Below are 15,460 nucleotides of genomic sequence, written 5' to 3' on the forward strand. Positions count from 1 at the left end.
CACCTCCTCAATTTGGGATGATTCGTTGTCTATTCAGGTATTCCACAGGTGCAGGGTACATCAAGTTGATTGTGTAGATTTAATCTGCTGCTCCTGAGTCTGCTGGGAGAGATTTCCCTTTCTCTTCTTTGTTCGCACAGCTCCCGGTGTTCAGCTTTGGATTTGGACCCGCCTCTGCGTGTAGGTCGCCTCTTCTTCGCTCAGACAGGACGGGGTTAAAGTAGCCGCTGATTCTGGGTCTCTGGCTCACTCAGGCTGGGGAGAGGGAGGGGCACGGAGTGCGGGGCGGGCCTGCGGCAGCAGAGACCTGCGTGACGTTGCACCAGCCTGAGGTGCGCCGTGCATTCTTCCGGGAAAGTTGTCCCTCGATCCCGGGACCCTGGCAGTGGCGGGCTGCACAGGCTCCTGGGAGGGGAGGTGTGGAAAGTGACCTGTGCTCCCACACAGGCTTCTTGGTGGCGGCAGCAGCAGCCTTAGTGTCTCATGCCCGTCTCTGGTGTCCGCGCTGTTAGCGGCAGCTCGCGCCTGTCTCTGGAGCGCCTTTAAGCAGCGCTCTTAATCCCCTCTCCTCACGCACCAGGAAACAAAGAGGGAAGTGTTAAGTCTCTTGCCTCTTTGGTAGGTCCAGACTTTTTCCCCGTCTCCCTCCCGGCTAGCCGTGGTGCACTAACCCCCACAGGCTGTGTTCACGCCGCCAACCCCAGTCCTCTCCCTGCGCTCCGACCGAAGCCCGAGCCTTAGTTCCCAGCGCCCCCCCCACCCCCCGCCCCGGCGGGTGAGCAGACAAGCCTCTCCGGCTGGTGAGTGTTGGTCGGCACCGATCCTCTGTGCGGGAATCACTCCACTTTGCCCGCTGCAACCCTGTTGCTGCACTCTCCTCCACGGCCCCGAAGCTCCCCCACTTCGCTACCCACAGTCTCCGCCCTTGAAGGGGCTTCCTAGTGTGTGGAAACCTTTCCTCCTTCACAGCTCCCTTCCACTGGTGCAGGTCCCGTCCCTATCCTTTTGTCTCTGTTTTTCCTTTTTTCTTTTGCCCTACCCAGGTACTTGGGGAGTTTCTTGCGTTTTGGGAGGTCTGAGGTCTTCTGCCAGTGTTCAGTAGGTGTTCTGTAGGAGTTGTTCCACGTGTAGAGGTATTTCTGGTGTATCTGTGGGGGAGGAGGGTGATCTCCACGTCTTACTCTTCCGCCATCTTCCCCCTCTCTCCTATCTGAACTTTTTGAAGTGATAGCTTAGGTGATAAAATGAAGGCACAGTAATATAATAAAATTTGTCATAATTGAGAAAATCCTAAACCCTTGAGAGGAATTCATATTTATGAAAATATTTATATTTTTAATGTGAGAGAAGGTCCTTATGTCCTACTGAACTTGAGACACAATATGTATATATGTGCAGTTGTATTTTTTATTATCTCCAATAAATGAGGCAGCTTTTGCATTACATATACGTCTTTTTTCTCTTTGTTTTTACAAAAAGTCTCAGACCTTATACAAGATGTCTAAAACACAATGCTTTAGAATTAGTTAATGTAGAGCATCCAAGGGAATGATTATTTTATCCCATCAGCAAGTCTATGTTAACTTGTTTTCTAAACAGCATGTTCACACCCTGGCATGCTGTCACTAAAATTAGCTTTCTAACTCCAATTATTATATCGATTTGATTTAACACATTATGCAGCTCACAGATGATTCACACAGTAGGATTCTCATAAGACACAATAGTAAGGCAATTTCCCTTAAATACAGCTTGCTTTTAGTGCTTGCATGGGAGAGAAGACTTTATTACCAGAGTCCTGAGATACATCTTGTATGTTTAACCATGGCTCTATATATTCTAGTTATGTTTCCTAAATGTATGTATACAGCAAAACCTCCTTTCATCGTGTAAATAGGAAATAAGAGATTTATATGATGTCTCTCTTTTGCTCTCTATTTTCTACTAAACAGAGAACAAATGAAGTCTCTCCAGGAGGCCCTGGAAAATCAGCTTAAAGAGACAACTGAGAAAGCAGAAAAACAGCAGGCTACTGTAAGTGTTTCTCTTCTGTGTCCTTTGCTTTGGGCCTGGAAAATTGTTAACTTTTTTCCCTAAAATCATTATGGAGCAAATACACCTGTGACAAATATAAATGATAGTACAATGAAAACAACGCAATCAACAAGATTACAAAAATACTTAGCAGCAATCATTTCAAAAAAATATTTTCGTTGTATTTGATTCTTAGGGGTCTTCTGATTCCTAACCCTTATTTATGGATGAAAAACTCAGGGCAAGAGTGTTGGTGTCAGGCCCCCTATCAGTGGCTCTTGAATTTTAGGGTGTGACCTTGAACTAAGTTAAACTATACAGATCCCTAAGCCATACCTTACATCCACTGAATAGACATCTCCTAAGGGTGGAGCCACACCATCTGCCTACTTAATCAACTACACAGGTGATTCTGAGACACCCCAAAATTTAAGAATCAAACTTCTCTCCAGAATTTCTCTTTCAAAATGATGTTCCATTGACCCTCACATTTCAATTCTTATAACTAATATTCACCACAGGCAGGAGAGATGGTGCTCTGGATAATAGTGCTAAAAACTAGATTTCTACCTCATTCCCCACATGCACTTATGTACCATTTATGGAGATTGAACCTTTTATCTTGTTCGAGGACCTGAATCTATTTCAAAATATAGTATATTAATAGAAAATTTGAGGTATAGTAAGACCAGTAGATCAGGAAACAATTACCTTTGGAAAGATAGTTTATTTCTCACAGTTCCCAGGAGGGGGGCATGCCACATGACCGGGGACCACACAGGCAAGCACCAGGTCAGGCACAAGGCAAAGGAAGGTGGGGAAACTGTGGACAAGAGCCTTTACTGTGGTTTCTGTGGGAAGGAATGGGCTAGGCAGGGTAAGCAGGCCTAGGATTGGCCCATTTGAATGATTTCAGCAGGCTCTGGGGCACAGGGACTATTTTTCTGGTACCCGGCCCTGGGGTGATTAAGGCAGGTGGACAGTCACCTGAAGTGTGAGAACTCAGTACAAGGGGTGGCTGGAATTCTAGGCTCTGTATTGGTTAGTGTGTATTTGAAAAGCTTACCACCAGGAGGAGTGGGTGGGGAAGGAGCAGTGATGAGGAAGGCAGGAGGTCAAGATAGGATGATGCAAGCATATTACTGGGTTGTCCATAACAAGGCTAGTCTGTGTATATGTGTAAGGTAGATGTTAAAGCATCAAGTTTACAGAAGCTAGAAACTGGACTAATACAACGTCTCCATCCAGGTTGATTACCTGGGATCCCAGCTCCTTTAAGAATTGTCATCCTGCCTTTCTTTTGCAAGTCTTCCTTGAATAATCTGGATTAGGGTATAAAGTTTTGCTTCTGCAACTTAGCCCTGTCTGTCATCTGGGGTACCTGCTTCTTGGAGACAGTCTTTGTAATAATGGCTGTTCATCTGGGTGCAGGATTATTTCTTGTTAATAAATTCACTGTTATCTGTCCAGCCCACCTGTAAGGATGAGCATCTTTGTTCTTCTCTGTTATGCCATGGCAACACTCACTGCTAACCTACAAGGTGTCCTAGTGTCTGGCTCTTTGGACAGCAGGTGTTACGTAAAAGAACAGACATATTTTTAGCACTATCATGTTGATTCCTCCCCTCAGAATCTGACCCAGCATAAGGAACAACCCTAATTCAATCCCATTTCTTTCTTGATCTATCACATTTAATCTCAACTTCTTCATAGCCCAGTCACAAATAATGGCAGTTAGAACAGAATAGAAATATTCACACATACTGTTTTCTCAGATTCTCACAATAAAACTGCACACTACTGTTGTTGTTTTGTTTTGTTTTGTTTTGTTTTGTTTTTCTGAAAATGAATAACTCTTGCTTGTATTTACACAGCTAGCATTTGGAGAAGCCAAGGCATGAACCTGTGTTTATTCCAATATGTTATGCACACTGTGTCTAACATCCCAAAAGAAGAAAGCTCTAACATTTGAAAGAGCTCAACAAAAGTTAGAAGAGTCAAGTATGGCAAAAGTGGGACAAAGGATGCATAGTTGGGAAGAAGGAGGAGACAGGACTGGCCAAGTCAGCTTTATCCTCACCTCAGAGTCCTTGTAGTGCTTTTCTTAAAGTTCAGCATTGAATCTTGAGGGAGGATTTTCCTTTCCCACCCCAAAATACTCTACTAAACCAGGAACACCCTATATGTATTCATAACCTAACATGTGCTACAGAATAAGAATGTGCTGGGTTTAAATTCCTAGTGGACAATCTACTATCTGTAAATTTGAGTAAGCTCTTTAACTTCTGCAAGTTTCCTTATTTGAAGAATTTGGGGAATAATTAAAATTAAAATAACATACATAATTTCCCTAAAATTATATCTGGCATATAGTAGATAGTAAAATCTAAACTAAATTTGATCTACTCAATAGAAAGAAAAAAATAAAATAATAAAATAAATAAATTATCCAATTGAAAGAAAAATGTAGGCAAAAGAATTACTGTTGGCAAAAGTCTCAATGTATTAGAAATAATGATAATTTAAATTTTAATAATAATTTTTAAAAGACACAGAATAACTGCAATTAAGAAATTAGGACAATATATGCAAATGTGCTAATTTTAACAACTGAGAAGACCACATACTTAAAGTAAGCAATACAGGAAAATATATGCAAAACAACATAAAAGAAGTAAATGATTGACAGCAATATTAATGCTGGCAAATAGAATTTAAAGCACAAATATAATGTAAGAGAAAGCATTATATGCTAACAAAGAAAAATAAATAAATAAAATGAGGTGTTTATAGTTATAACCATCATAAACATAAATGTACTTAACAAATCAGCTTCCATATCCATCAGTCTATGAGTGAAGGGAGAAATAGGCAAATACAAAGATCTTAAAAATACAACTGGTAGTAATAAATATTAGATATATATAGAAATCTCTAAAAAAGTGACTATGTTCTTTTTAAGTACATGCAGAACATCTAAAGAAATTTTATAGAAATATAATATGTATAATACAAAAAGTTATATACATCCAAAAATATGACTAGCATATATACCATGTTATTCAATCCTTTTGTTATAAAATTTAAAATAAATTTTTATAAATGGTTAAACAATTCTTTATGTTTGGAAAATATATAACACATTTTGTAATAACCCTTCGGTTAATAAGGAATAATAAAAGAAATAAAGAAATACTTAATAATAGTGAAGACACTACATGCCAATATAATAATTGAGGTGAATTGATAGCTTTAAATGCATTTTTCCAGAAAAATAATAGATTAGCTACATCAATTCAAGAAGTTATTTAAAAAGCAAAACATCAGTGCAATAAAGAGAGTATTATAAAGACTAGTGAAGACAATACTAAAATAGAAAACAGAAAAAGGTAAATTTAAGTTATTTGAAAAGACTATGATAAAAGACTTTAAGATATGAGAAAGATTAAGAATAGAAAGACAGGCTCAAATTTTAAAATGTTGAATTAAAAAAGAGCTAAGGGCTTCCCTGGTGGTGCAGTGGTTGGGAGTCCGCCTGCCGATGCAGGGGACACGGGTTCATGCCCTGGTCTGGGAGGATCCCACATGCTGCGGAGCGGCTGGGCCCGTGAGCCATGGCCGCTGAGCCTGCGCGTCCGGAGCCTGTGCTCCACAATGGGAGACGCCACAACAGTGAGAGGCCCACGTACCGCAAAAAAAAAAAAAGAGCTAAGAGTCATAATTGTAATAGGAATTCAAACAAATAATGTATTATGAGCAACAGTTCCCTGACTGATACATTTAAAAATGTGCATGTAAATTTCTAGATAAATAAATATAAAATGCTAAAGCTTCTGCAAGAAGAAATTCAACACTTGAATAGCTGAACACAGTTGGAATTTTATTATGCTAAAAGACTCCTTTCCCAAGTATTTCAAAGCCAGAAGGTTTTCATGGTGACTTCTACTAATTTTTAAATATCAGTTGACTTCAAATATAGGCAAATATTTTCTGGAAAATAGAAAAAATTTGAAAACTTTCATTTCATTTTATAAACTTCATCAGTTATGATTACAAAATCAATTGATGGCTATATGTGTAAACTAATAGCTATTTTTATACTAACGAATGTACATGTAAAAGGTCTATAAGAACAAATTCAAGACTATATTAGCAAAATATATCATCATGATCAATAAATGCAAATACCTGCAGAAATAAATAATACTTATCTTTTGGAGGGAATGTGTTTATGTTTTGAGTTGAATGACTGATATTTTCTAAGTCAAAGTCCAGAAAGAGATGACAGAAAGCTTAACAAATATGGGAATAACATATATTTAGTAAAAGCATGATTTTTTTTTAATGTGCATCTGGTGGAATCTAGGAAAAGACAGATTTCATAGTACTGGGACTCATCACTTCTGAACTTTGGTAAAGACTCAGACTGTTTGTGCTTTTTCTCCCTATTTGAGGATTCTAGGTTAACTAAGGATTAAATAAGTATATGTTTTAATTGTTGCAAATCATTCAGCAATTATTCTTTCTGCTAGGAAGACTATAGTTGATGTAGTTGAAAGTTGGATAAGAAGGGGAGAATGAAATAATTGTAATTGTTCACTCTCAAACAGAGGGAAAACATTTGGATTTGATTCTGTAAATATTCTGCTATTTTAGATTTAAGAGCAGATACTCTTATGTGCTGCCCTTGATTATATATCTAATTACTAAATTGAACTATCTCCTTAATGGGACAATGAGTGTGACTCAAATTTTCAGGTTGCTCCGAGGATCTTCATAATTCAAATGTAAGCTTGAAAATTGTTATGACCAAAATGATGGACATAGTGGTTCTCAGGCTTCTGCTTCTGTTTTACATGTATTTGGACCATCAAAAATTTTTTGGTTTAGGTTTTGTTACCTTTTGAGGAAATGGTAATACAAGGACATCTACACAAGCCAGGAAAGACAAGGTGTTAATACGTGTTGTAAAGCTTTACAGACGCACAACAAATATAATGTACAGAAAGTGAACAAGACTACTACACATCAAATCCTGGATAGTGGTTACCTCTGTGGGGAGGGGAGGAAGAAAAATTAGGTGGGGCTTTAATAGTACTATAACATTTTCTTTACAAGGTCTGAAGAAAATTGGACAAAGCATTTATATATATTTATTCTTAGGGTGGGCCCAGAAGCATTTTACATAGTATTACTCTTGTTCTTTTGTTTATGTTTGAAAGGTTTCAGAACTATTTTTTTAATGTGTATATATTATATATGGTAAAAATTAACTTTACTCCTAAATTTGATTTCCACTGACTTAATCTATCTCTAGAGATAATCCACATTACCAGTCTCTTTTGCATCATTCCAGGAATCCTCTAAGACTATGTTATTCAATATATAACCACCAGATACATGAGGCTTTTGAACATTATAAAATGGCTAGTCCAAATTGAGATATGCTGTATGTGTAAAACACACAGTGGATTCTAAAGATATATTGCAAAAAAAAAGTCAATTTATCATCATTAATCTACTACATGTCAAATGATACTATTTTGAATATATTGAATTAAATAAAATATATCAGTAAAATTAATTTTACCTGTTCCTTTTACTTTTTAAAAAAATGTGACTGGCAGAAAATTGAAAATTGGAAAAATTAAATGTTTCATCCACTGTCATTCATTCACATAAATAGTGAACCCTCAGGGACCATAGAGTCTCATATTTTAGCTACTGTGCCATACTGACCTTTTTGAAAGCAGTCAGGCAGATAAAGACGCAATGTTTATACAGATACAGTTTGAATAACTGGACTAAGGGTACAGATTCTGACAATATCATATTCAGCAGGAAACATCATGGTTTCTCTGGTACAGTATTTATAGCGTTCCATGCTTTTGAGGTCAGGAGCATCACTATGCAATTGCTCTCAAACCTGGCCTTATATAAAAATTACCTGGAGCATGTTTTAATTAAAGAGATTCCTAGGCCCAACCCTAGAATTTAACTTTGTTTAAGAACCACATTTTTAAAAATTAAAGTTTAGACAAGTAAGCGAATCACAGTCATAACATGCATTTCTCAATTTTTAAAATTTTTTTTAAACTTTTTTATTATGGAGAATTTCAGACTTACACAAAAGTGGAAGTAGTGTAATAAATCCCCATGAATCCATCAATTAGCTTCAAGAATTAACAACACATGGCCAATCTCATCTCAAGCATATCATTCTCTTGTCCCCTCTTCATTTTTTTTAAACAGTGGGTCCTTGTTGGTTATTTATTTTACATATAGCAGTGTGTACAGTCAATCCCAAACTCCCTAACTATCCCTGCCCCCCAGATGAACTTATTTATAAAACAGAAACAGACTAAATAAAAAAAAATAATAATCTTTTATTACATAAGAAAAAGTTATGTTATATAACTAGTGGATATATTTATGAATTTGGCAATAAAAATGTGGATAATGAAAATTTTAACCCTTTGTTCTTTTTCAGTATTTGTTGACAAAGAGATAATTTTATTATACTTCAAAAATTGTGAAAATAAATTTATAAAAGTTATAGAAATGAATTTGAAATATGTCTACATGATATTCTATTTGTTTTCAGATTGCTTTTTTAAAGACTGAAATGGAGAGAAAGAACAAAATGATCCGAGATCTCCAAAATGAGGTAAGACATATTTGAGGAAAATTTCATACAAGTCAAAGAATATACAGAAACAAACATTGATTTGCCGCAAGCTCTGGGGTATGATCACATGCAAATACGTCCTTTAGTTAAGTACTAATGGAGAGGAACTATAAGGTTAAAACTTGAGTATATAATCCCTACTTTAACATATATTTGATAATGTTATTAGTTCATACATCTCCAGGTCATTTTCCCTTCTAATTATATTTTGCTTGGGCAATGTTAAAAATTTATTTTTATTTTATAAATTTATTTGTCTACCAAATGACATCACAGGCACTGAAGAAGAGAGCTAGTTAGAAATGGACCTTATGTTAGGAAAAGTCAATCTAGAATGAAAAATTTGTGTGAGGTAATCTTGGAGTTATGTAGATTTGAAATAAATAAGCTGTAACCGCTTTCCTTACAACCTTTAAAATGTAAGGATCCTATAAAATGCTGTATGACTTTTCCTCCTTTTGACTTTTTGTCTACCCTGTTACATAACTACTTTATTTTCTAAAATTTCTCCATCATATTTGTATTTCCACCTTTTTATTTCTTTTTTTCCTTGAATGAAATTAGTTATTTAGAACTATTAAACCATGATTAAAGATATATCTTCTTTTATCAATCCCACTAAGGTGGATTTTAAATCCCAAATCAACTGCTTTAGCCATTTCTAGTCTCCTTTATTCCCCTTCCTTCCTCCCTCCCTCCCTCCCTCCCTTCCTTCCTCCAATTTTTTGAGACATTTCAAATACAGATGAGCTACATTATTCCTATATCATTTCCACCTTGATGCCCAGGTTAAAAAATAGACTATACAAATGCCTTGGTATCAAGATTCAGCATTTGTACTCTGATCATGACATTAAAATGGTTTATCAAATGTGCAAAATGATGTATAGAAAAAAGGAAAACAAGAAAAGTTTTAAGTGTCTTCCTTATGATTCTATTGTATTTTCATTTCTTTCTAATGATTTTTTCTTCTGAGTCTTCTTAAGAAAGTCTAATGAGATGGACTTGATGATGTTTTCCCTGAGGCCTAAATCTTGGATTTACTGTTTATGGTGGAAAATGTCAGTAAACTAGAGTTACCGAAATACTGGTTGTACTAGATAATTTCTTGTTCTCTGGGGCTCAGAGAGGGCCCGATTACTCAAGTCTAAAACTTCCCATGGATCACTTAAGACAAAGAGAATGTTTAAAACAATGTTAAAGCCAGTATTAAAATAGGAAAGAAAGTACATTTAGACGTGTACACACACATCCACGCACACACACACACACGCACACAACAACAACATGAACCCCGTTGTATAAGAATGAGAGGATTATGGGCTAATTTATATCTCTGTGTATGTATTATCAGTTAACTTTTCATCTTACATAATTTTTTAAAAATCTAGAATTTAAGGAGGAAGCTCTTTTAAAACCAAACTATAAATTATTCATATCAGGTACCTATGAGGATTAACAAAATATTTTATTTCCTTCCATGGGATCATTTTTTAAGTTTAATATTAATTTTCTAAGTGTATAGGCTAGTATAATTAAAAAAGCAATACAACTCTTCAGAAGTAATGACTGCCAAATGTAAGCTTTGTAATTAAATTTGCTACTATTTACTTTCATCATATTGAAAATCTGCAAGATGATACTTGATAACCAGAAAAGTCTTTGACTTCTCTAACAAAACCTAATGGTGAACATATATTATCAACTGAATCCTTTTAATTTGACTTCTTTTTATTAATTCATTGAAATTTTAGATTTGTTATTTTGACAAATAATCAGTATGTAGAGGTTAAACAAAATACTTGGCCCATACTCTGCACAGTAAAATTATATGGACACTACCTGAAAGATTTTTGTTCAGGAGTAATAAAATAAAAAGGCAAATTGACTAAACAAAATACAGAGAGGTGAGGGAGATCATACAGGTATAAAAGAGATTTCTGGGAGAAGATCAAAATCTCCTGAATGACTTCTGAGTGAGGATATTGGGGAAGTCCCAACTTAAGAAGGGACTTTTGAAAAGTTATTAAAGAATGATCGGTATTTTTTTCATATGTGAAGGTAAATATCTTAAAAGGCACTTTTTTTTTTTATAAATTTATTTATTTTTGGCTGAGTTGGGTCTTCGTTGTGGTGCGTGGGCTTCTCTTGTTGCGGAGCACAGGCTCTAGGCACGTGGGCTTCAGTAGTTGTGTCTCATGTGCTTAGTTGCTCCAAGGCATGTGGGATCTTCCGGACCAGGGCTTGAACCCATGTCCCCTGCATTGGCAGGTGGACTCCCAACCACTGCGCCACTAGGGAAGTCCTTTTTTTTTTTTTTTTATAAATTTGTTTATTTTAAAAGGCACTTTTATGTTAGAAGCTAGGCATTTAGTTTTTAAGATTTACCTCATCCCTTGGAGAGGGAAAATATTTAGATTTTATTTTTTAGGCAAATGCTGTGTAGGGCAGAAAGCATTTTGATTTTTCCATCCAGGCAGTCATATCTGGAATGGAATACATGGGACCCCATGATTCAAAGACTGTGTTCATAACTGGGAAAGAACATCGGAGAATATTTGGAGAATATGGATAGCAAAGTGAGAATGCAAGAGAAAAAGAAATAGATTTTTTTTTTTTAAACCAAGAAAGTTAAGAGTGAGACTGAAAAGAGTATAGCTATGAGTTAATCACAGTATTTCAAGCTCCTTTATTTTATCTGTCTCTATGGGTATCTATGTCTTCACATGGACATCACATTTAACCTGTGTCTGGGATTGCTTTTACTCACAGAAGCTTTATTGAGATTTAGGGGTCCAAATTTCAGGTCTAGGCCTTCTGCTTTTCTGCTTATTATTCTCTTTCATGGAACATGCAAGCCAAATCTATTCTGCCACAGTGTGTATTTCTTTGTACCAAATCACCTTATTAGCAATTAATAAATGATGAAATGATGTCAGTAAAGTTTGAAAAATTGTGTTGGTTTATATGTAATTTTTCCCAACATGTTGAGGTTTGAAGCAATCGGGAAAGCCTTGTCAAATTTTAGAGAAAATTTTTGTCATACAAAGACAAAAGAAAATATGCAAAAGGACCTCCCTTTAGTGCATGTAGTGGTGTTTTAGTGCCTTCAAAACATTTTAAAAAATGTTTCTTACTGCACCAAGATATCTGACTAAACTGTGAATATAGAAGACTCTAAGGCATTCCCCAGTATTAAAATAAGAGATTAGTGAAAAATATGTATCAGAAATTAATTCTGATAATCTACTTTATTAGAAGTCAATTCCCTGTAGGGTCTACATCTCAAAAGAGAAAACAGTAAATTCTAAGTGTAAGACTATGCAAAGGATTGAGTATGATTTGGGGGATAAATGCTAGAAAATATTAAACTGTGGTTGTATTTTTATTACTATTGTCATTATTTTGTTAATATTATCACAAAATTACACAGTAAGTGGTCTTCCTCAGTCACAATTTTCTCATACATCCTGTATTTTTAGTGTACACATTTGCAGAATATGAGATTTCTTACAGTGCAAAAATTGATTTATAGTAGCTATCTCACCATTTTTTTTAGTAACTTCTTAATCTGTCTCTAATTCTGATGTCTCTTATGTAATCCGTTTTATGCATTCAATTACTTATTTTGCATTTGGATATTGTATGGTTACAACAAATGTAAAAAGTTGTACCAGAAAGCAAAACAAAGAAACAAAAACACTTAGCCTTTCTTCTCTGACTTCCATAACTGCATCATCATGTGATATAGACAATCTTATTGACTCCAAAGCTTAGAATTCTCTTTGACTTTGCACTTTTAAAACACCCTCTCTCTATTGTCATTTCTAATTTTCTTTAATTTTATCCACTGTTTCCCCTAGGATAAAATAAGTTTCTCTATAGTGGTTCCAGATATAAGGAAGGGATAAGTATGGTAATACATAGGTATTGAAATATTAGATAAATTAGGCATTGAGACAAGCATCTCTGATTAGTTTGAAACTCCTTAATGAAATGTGAGAGTTTGATAATGTTCAGGACTTTTCAAAGGAGTACATAGCTACAAATATTTGAATTAGATTAGTATTAAAACATAGTCTATATTAAATTAGTGAGTACATAGAGATAACAAAGGGAAGGGAAGAAAAGTGAAAGGAAGAGAGAGAGGGAAAAAGAAAAGAAGAAAGAAAGGAAGGGAGGAAGAAAAGAAAGAAGGGAAGGAAGGAAAGAAAGAAGGAAATGAAGGAAGGGAGGGAAGGAGGAAGACAGGCAAGTTGGGGAAGTACCCCCACCCCAAATCTCTTCTGTGATGGTTTGTTTTAGTATAGATTCTTCTGATTGATTATTTGCCCGAGACTCATTCAAGATAGTTCGAGGTAAGGAAAAAATAAGAAATCACATTTCTAAAATGGTAATAATAAAGTCAGGAACCATAAAAGTGGGTCTTACTCTGCCAGTGATAGAAATCAGAAATTTGTCAAAACTACTCTCCATAGCAGGTTTTCCCTCTCACTATTTCATGGCTCCATTGTCCTTTCTTTCTAGTCTCTCAGTTACTTAGCTCATCTATTTTTCGCATGGCTTGTATAGTTTAACCCAACTTTGAAATACTAATCTGCCTTCTCTATCTCCTACTAATATGCAATTTAATCTTCTTTAATGTTTTGTTTTATTGCTGTTGTTATAAGTGCCTGGGGGGAAAGTCTTGCTACAGGTCAAGTCACTGGCCAATCTGTGGGTTTCCAAAGGGTTCCAAATAATCATTGACACATATCCAGGTATATGAGGAATAAAACATGGGTCTTTAGGGGCAATGTGCCAGTTGTGACAAAAAGCAACCTCTGATAAGGAGAAAATGACTTATTAAGCCATTTAGAGGACTCAGCAAAATGTTAGGAGAGGTGCATACGCATTTTGTAAGCTGAGTTTAGGAACAACTCCACAAACAAACCCCAGAGCTGTTTGTCTCAAGGCAGGGCTACCTCTGCCAAGATCAGGAAGCTGCCAGCCACCTTTATCTTCCCATCACAGGGCGCTCCGGTATCACATAGCCATATCCCTTGTGCATCAGACCATGGATAACATCTAGCCTGTTTTCCCATGTAAGTAATTGCTGTATCTGCATTTTGAAGGGATCATATCTGATTAGCAAAGTCTAAGTCATGTCTGCCCTAGAGCTGCAATGCACTTTAGAAACAGAAAGGATTTGTTTTATTTCTAATTTGTTTGCTTTCATTTTTCCTTGGGAATACGGATTTAACACTATGAAAAACTTTCACATCGTGGAAACAATGTTCCAAAATTTGGTAGCTAGTGTATTAACAGCTTTTCTTTAAAAAAAAAAAGGGTTAGAGTGTGGTAACCAGCTTTAGTATATGTTATGTCATCACTGAAGGGCTCTGAGTGGTTGAGAGACGTGCTCTGACACTGATAGAGTATCCAGTTGTGCATGTGTGTATATTACAATACCTTGTGTGTATACATGGCCTCTTGCCTATCCTTTAACATGTGATTTTAGCTTTGCTTTTGTATGAACTATTTCCTCAACTAGATGCTGACTCTTCAAAGTTAGAATCCTACCTTTACTAAAATATTATAATTCAGATTTTTTTACACACAAAAAAAAACACAGGGCCGGGACTCTGTGTACAGTGAAGATAAATGAAAACCATATTTAAGTCCGTTCTTAGCACCAGTGACTTCAATAAATTAAATAAACATTGGACACCATGTCCAAATTTGGAGATTGAAGCTGGTTTCCCTAATTTGCTATTCTCTACAACAGGGATAGTTAGAGACCCAGCAAGATATCAGAGAATCTCTGACCATCTGGAAATTATTAAGATGACAGGAAAAAAAAAACATAGACACATATGTGTATTTTTCAAAGGTGAGGATGTAGATTTTCAGGGAGAGTCCATGACTGAAACAAAAAAATAATAAAGTCAGTAACCTCTGATCTAGATAAAATTCTGGTAAATTTTAAGAAAACCCATTTTCGTTCAATTCTTGTGGCTGTGTAAGTCTCTGTAAAATAAATTATTCCATCTTCTTGGCTCAATAAGGACACTCAAGTGAAGATGATGGGATATTTCATAATGTGACAGAGTGCTCCAGGGCCATCATTCTGAAATGGTGCCTGCAGATGAACCTTTGTGAGAGTTTGAGTTGAATATGTACTGAGTCCAGGACATGCTTGAGATGTTTTCAGATAATTCCATCACAACTTTCTTACTTTATTCCTTCTGGTTTATCTTTTAAAATGATGATTTCTGAGAAATTTTGGCCAACTGGTTATTTTGGTTAATTGTGTATCCATTATCTAAAGTTTATTATAACCCATTTGTACTAGGTCCTAGGGCTACTGTAATAAAGTAACACAAGCTGGGTGGCTTAAAACAATAAGAGTGTACTCTCTCACCATTCTGAAGTCTAAAATCAAAAAAATGTCAGAGGACCATGCTCCCTCTGAAGGTTCTAGAGAATAATCCTGCTTTGCCTCTTCCTACTTTCTAGCGCCTCCTGGCAATCCTTGACATTCTTTGGCTTGTCAAGAATCTCTGCCTTGTCTTCCTATGTCCTTCTCTATGCATCTCTTTGTTTTCTACTCTTCTTTATGGACACCTCTTATGGGATTTAGGACCTACCCTAATCCAGTATAACCTGATTTTAGCTTAATTACATGTGCAAAAAACACTTTATTAATAGGGGCACAACTTAAGGTTCCAGGTAGACGTGAATTTTAGGGTGATACTA

General features: G+C 35.9%; 1 protein-coding gene across 2 annotated transcripts in view; it reads left to right on the plus strand.

The window, feature by feature from the left end:
* Positions 1 to 15,460, plus strand: part of LUZP2 (leucine zipper protein 2) — a 446,285-nt gene that overhangs the window by 232,707 nt on the left and 198,118 nt on the right. Inside the window, exons 4-5 of one of the 2 annotated variants that reach the window (XM_065882614.1) lie at positions 1,953 to 2,034; positions 8,639 to 8,701. In XM_065882614.1, coding sequence (XP_065738686.1) covers positions 1,953 to 2,034; positions 8,639 to 8,701 — 145 coding nt within the window. Of the gene's footprint in view, positions 1 to 1,952; positions 2,035 to 8,638; positions 8,702 to 15,460 lie in introns of those variants that run through there. The other variant, XM_065882615.1, reaches the window with a different exon arrangement.

This window comes from Phocoena phocoena, chromosome 8 (genome assembly GCF_963924675.1).
Source record: "Phocoena phocoena chromosome 8, mPhoPho1.1, whole genome shotgun sequence".
NCBI classification, from domain to species: Eukaryota; Metazoa; Chordata; class Mammalia; order Artiodactyla; family Phocoenidae; genus Phocoena; species Phocoena phocoena.